General features: G+C 48.6%; 2 protein-coding genes across 2 annotated transcripts; both read right to left on the reverse strand.

Moving 5' to 3' along the window:
* Positions 1 to 407: 407 nt before the first annotated feature.
* Positions 408 to 1,560, reverse strand: tmem53 (transmembrane protein 53). Its single transcript, XM_068748987.1, has 3 exons — positions 1,494 to 1,560; positions 1,191 to 1,294; positions 408 to 1,109 (listed from the first exon to the last, which is right to left on the reverse strand). The coding sequence occupies exons 1-3, from the start codon at positions 1,546 to 1,548 to the stop codon at positions 408 to 410; spliced, it is 861 nt and encodes a 286-aa protein (XP_068605088.1). The 5' UTR covers positions 1,549 to 1,560.
* A 962-nt stretch (positions 1,561 to 2,522) lies between these two features.
* Positions 2,523 to 5,276, reverse strand: LOC137904786 (acyl-coenzyme A thioesterase 1-like). Its single transcript, XM_068748988.1, has 3 exons — positions 4,826 to 5,276; positions 3,559 to 3,749; positions 2,523 to 3,131 (listed from the first exon to the last, which is right to left on the reverse strand). The coding sequence occupies exons 1-3, from the start codon at positions 5,274 to 5,276 to the stop codon at positions 2,523 to 2,525; spliced, it is 1,251 nt and encodes a 416-aa protein (XP_068605089.1).

The raw sequence follows: 5,276 nt of genomic DNA on the forward strand, positions 1-5,276 counted from the left end.
GGCAGCAATTCTGAGACGTCTTTAACAACAAAAACAACAATACATACAAATAAGAACAATGCACCCCCCCCCCCCCCCCCCCCCCCCCCCCCAGTTGCCTTCATTTTAAACATCGCGCTCGACTTTCAATGACAAATTACGAGATTGGTACCATAAATACATTTAGATTTGATAAATAGATGCAGATTATTTTCACCTCTTCTGTTCCAGAATCACAGCCGCTAATCTACGACGCGTCACATTTTACAACGATATCAAATACCATTCAGAGGATCTATTTTCCAGCGCGTATCAATACTCTAATTACGATCTCTTACAGAAGCATCCGAGTCGGTTTATCGTGGTTTCCAGTGTCATTACCCCCCCCCCCCCCCCCCCACAAAAAAAAAAAAATGTCTGTCCTCGTTTCACGGACACAGAACCCTCCGCCTCTCCTTCTGCGTTGACCCTTCCAAATCCTTCATGCACGCAGACAGGAAGTTGCGACACTTGGAAGCGTACCGCTCGGGGAAATCCCGGAAGTGAGAAACGTGAGCGCTGGAGGCGAAGTCGAAACTGTCCACGGCGACGCCTTTCTGCTTCAGGGTCTCCATGAAGACCTCGATGTCCCGGTGCCTGATCACCTGGTCGGCCCTGGAGTACAGGAAGCAATGCGGCCAGGCGGGCGGCCTGTCCTTCACCGCGTCGTAGTGGTTCTTGTGGATGTACTTGGTCAGCGGGTACAACACGACCCGCAGCAGGAACACGGCCACGGCGAAGAGCGCCAAGAGGACGTACCGCGGAAGCGGACTCACGTTCGGACCCAGGGTGGCCGCCAGGGCACGCAGGGAACCCGGAAGGTTCCTGCCGCCCGGGGCGCTGTCCACGACCGCCCCGATCAGACGCAGGGCGCCGAACCGGCGGTCGGCGCGCAGCAGCTCGGCGACGTAGCGGTACAGCATGAAGCCGCCGTTGCTGAACGTGTGGAAGAAGATGGGCCTGTTCTCCACCTCGTAGTCGAAGAGCATCTCCAGCAGCCTGAGGGCCGCGCCTTTCAGCTCCTTGTAGCCGAAAGGCTCCGAGATGAAGACCGTGTTCAGGGGCGCCGTGTAGCGGATGGTGACGCATCCCTGGGGGGCGGGGGGGGGGTTAGGGTTAGGGTTAGCAGTTGAAAAGCAGCAGTGCTCGACTCGTTCTCCTAATAACGTCACCTGCTCGTTGTAGATCGAGCTGTATTTGGACAGGTGCCTGTCTTTGCAGCCGGCCCAGCCCAACAGAACCACCACCGGCTCCTTCGTCCCCGGCCAGTGTCTGCCTGAAAACCGAAGTGAGACTGCGCGTTGGCGACCCCCCCACCGTCACAGCGAGATGAGCTAGCACGGTAAGCTAACGGCAGGCTGGAATCCGCCGTTACACCTCAGCTAGCTAGCTAGCTAGCCAGTCTGGAGAGAGACCGCTAACCGCTAGCTAGCTAGCTGAGGTGTGAGCATCCGACCCAATGAAGCGGCGCTTACCTGACGCCGCTGCATCTGGAAACACGATGTTGTAGTCAATCTCATCGGCTGCCATTTCTGTCTGCGAGACGATCAGCTGCTGTTCACCGGAAATGACGTTTTGTTCATTTGGCAGTTCGGTAAAATAAAAACGGGAAGCCGCTAACGACACTGAGGTCGATGGACAGTCACCGGTGGTCAGAACCCGCCCTACTCTGCTTCTGATTGGCTGGTATGCGATGTTCCCATTGGCTGAGCTGGATGGAGTAGGACGGGATTGGTTAGCGAAATATTAACAACAGAGTTCACTGAAAGGGCACTTCCGGTAAAAGTTTCACGCAAGTTGCGCTACCGCCCCGCCCCCCCGCAAATATTAATAATACCAATAGTAGTATATTAATAATATTTAACCACAATAATATTAATAGCAATACTACTACTACTCATAAGATAAGTATTATTAATATTATTGGTTTTTATTATTATTTTATTAAGATTATAATAGAAAAAATAACTGACAATACCATTTGTTTTGTTTCTTTCTCACACTCGACTCTGGAGCAATCCAAGTGCAAAAACTAAAAGACTTCCTGACAAAAACTGGCCTTTATTTTTTGTCCCATTTTTGAGCCTGAGATGAAAGGAACAGATTAGGGAAGAAACGTTTGTAAATTGGTGGTGAAATGAAGGATTGAGTGAGAAATAACTCCATGATTACAGGTAGTGGACTTCTTGTTTGACGTTAAGCCAACAACACACTTGGAATTTATATAATAAATTTAAATACCATACACAAATACATGATCATAACAAAGAAATTAGTTTAAATTGGTTAACTTGAGAATCTACCTCTATCGCATGAGATGAGATTTTCGAAAAATCTCATCTCATGCGATAGAAGTCCACAGGTGGTTGGAGTCACTACCACAGGGTGGACATCGTCAAAACTAAACTCACACACTGTCCTCCGTGTCCTTTAACATCATAGCTTGCTAATATGCAAGTCTCGGTGTGGACTTATTTTGACGCCAAAGTTTCGGGTATTTGCTGTCAACCTATTTGAATTCCATCTGGATCCTCACAGCTCAGGTGAGCCCTGAAGAACTCCTGTGTCTTCTTCCAGAGGTGAACCTCAGCCGCTGCGTGAGCTCTGGGCTCACCCCCCCACAAAGCTCTATAGGTAAAGGCTAAATGAGGAGATGACATGCAGAATGGTCCATACGGCGGCTCCAGTATGTGTCCAGCTCCCGGGTAATAGACACTTTCAAAGTTGTCCTTCCCCTGACGTTTGAGTCTCTCAATCATCTCATCCATGGAAGTCTTGCTGTCCCAGCACAGGTCGTCCTCTGAAGCCACAAACAGGAACTGGGTCTTCGCTTGTTCGACAGGGATCAGGCTGCCCTTGTTCTCCTCTGCTCGGGGATTTGTAAAAGCATACTTCAAAATGCTCCCTCCGGACTCAGTGTGAATCACCTTGCTGTGGTCGAACATCAGTGATGAAAGGATCTGTTTATTCTTGTAGTATAGAGGAAAAAATGAGTTTGCACTGTAGCCGTTGATCCAGACACAAGCTTTAACATCCGGTACAAAAACAGAGAGCGACAACGCAATCTCTGCCGACTTTGACCGTGATATTACACCAACTCCTTTACTGCCCACCTGTGAACAAGTCAAAAAGAGGACATGATGAACACACAGAGCTTACAGGAACTGGAGTATGGAGGTGAATCACCACAAAGAGCAGCTGAAATATGATGATAAATTACAGACTGGCAGACATTTGTCATTTCAATGAGAAGGAATCAATCTGATTCTGGACTGACTTGTAGATTAGCTGCTATTAGCTAATCACTAAACCCGATTGCTAAATGTTTAATATTTTGATCCCATAGCATTTCTCAAAATTGCCTTTTCAGAAACACAATACCAGTTTGTTGATGTAGCATTGAACTAAATATTACCAGAGATTAGCATATCAAGTCAGTTCATGAGAACTTGTCTCCACAGCACAGATATTAAAAACCAAAGTTTATCAAATGACTGTTACTTCATGCTGTTGTGGTCTAAAGTTTATCAAAAAACCCACCTTGGGTTGTCGTTGAAGGAAATCTATTCCATCTCTAAAGTGGTCCAGATGTATCTCCGTGACCTTCTTGGTGGCCTTTACATTGAATATACCCAAAGCCAGAACCACAAAGCCTTTATTGGCCAGCAGAGCAGCTCTTTTCTCTGACGTAATGGTGTTCAGATCCAACACAGCAGGAAATGGACCTGGCCCTGGAAGACAGAAATATGACAATGTGTTGTGAAGTTTGTTCTATTCGTTTGACCCACACTTGAGCGGCAGTGGGACCCTTAAGGTACCTAGAGGGCAAGTTGGGGTTAAGCATCTTGCTTAAGGATATATTTGCATGTAGAATGGAAGAACTCAAACTGATAACCTTCTGATAGGTTGTATGTGAGAGTAGGAACGTAGATTACCCAGTAAATTGAGAACTTCGCCTTTCGGCTCAGCTCTTTCTTCTCCATGACAGACCCTCACACTCCATCTTTCCCTCACTTGTGAACAAGATCCCAAGATTCTTGGGCGCCTCCTCTTGGGGCATAGACTCCCCGACCCGGAGAGAACAGACTACCTTTTTCCGATCAAGAACAATGGCCTCGGATCTTGAGGCGTTGATCCTCATCAGATTTGCTTCACACTCAACTGCCAACCGCCCAAGTATATGCTGAAGGTCCAGGCTTGAAGAAGCAAATGGGACGTAGTCTGCAAAGGGCAGAGAAGAAATCCTTTGGTCCCCAAATAAGCCAAGCACCATCTTCTGGTTGACAGAGCAGTCCACCAAGACGATAAGAGCTTAAAGTGAGACTTGGGAGCATCAGAGTCACAGTCCAGCATGAAGCACTGAAAACCAAAGAGTACAACAGAAGATGCCCCAACAAACTGCTAAAGGGATGCGTCAGGCACCAAGAAAATGATGGGAAGGGACCAGCCCCTACATTATATGTACCACTCTCAAAAAGAGGAAGTGGTTGATAAAGAAGACCTGCCAATGGCTGGAAAATGATGGATGAGCAGACAACACAATGACACTAACTATGGCGGTACACGAACAGTCCCTCAGCACAAGGGTCCACCAGAGGAGTTTAGATCCAAGGTCTGTCCTGTGCAAATATGCCCCTGAGATGGTCCAGCACATAGTAGCATGGTGCAAGAGGTTATCTGGCTCAGCGTGCATGAAGAAGCAGAACCAAATGATTGGGATAGTGTTCAGGAACGAGTCAGTTCAGAGTCTACGGGGATACAAAGATGGACAATGTGCAAGATAATGAGAAGATGGCAGACTACCTACCTGGGGGAGTAAATAGGACGCCGTTTATATTCCCCTCATTGACAGGGAGTCGGGTGACCCCGTCTCCTAGTAGAACCCTCTCATTGGCCGCCTCTGCCAGGACCCTGCCCTCCTCCTCATGGACAGAGATGGTCACCACATGAGGCTCCAGTGCGTTGCCCTTTTCAAAGTACTGATGCAAGGCCTCTGCCCTCAGAGACCACAGCAGACCCATCGGTTCAACGCCGACATAGCTGCCACCGAGTGAGGGGTGTCTGTTCAGGTCCACCTCTCCTCCGTCATCGGCCCTGTAGGTGGCCGAGGAGCTGAACACCACTCCCCTCTCATCAGTGGATCTGGCTCTCATGGTGACCGCCTGTCTGGACCTCAGCCCGGCCACCTTCACCTGAACAGGTTCATCAAAGAAGCATCTGGCTCTGGGCAGCAGCCTCAGTCTGATTAGAGAGGACAT

The sequence above is a fragment of the Brachionichthys hirsutus genome, chromosome 15 (genome assembly GCF_040956055.1).
Source record: "Brachionichthys hirsutus isolate HB-005 chromosome 15, CSIRO-AGI_Bhir_v1, whole genome shotgun sequence".
NCBI classification, from domain to species: Eukaryota; Metazoa; Chordata; class Actinopteri; order Lophiiformes; family Brachionichthyidae; genus Brachionichthys; species Brachionichthys hirsutus.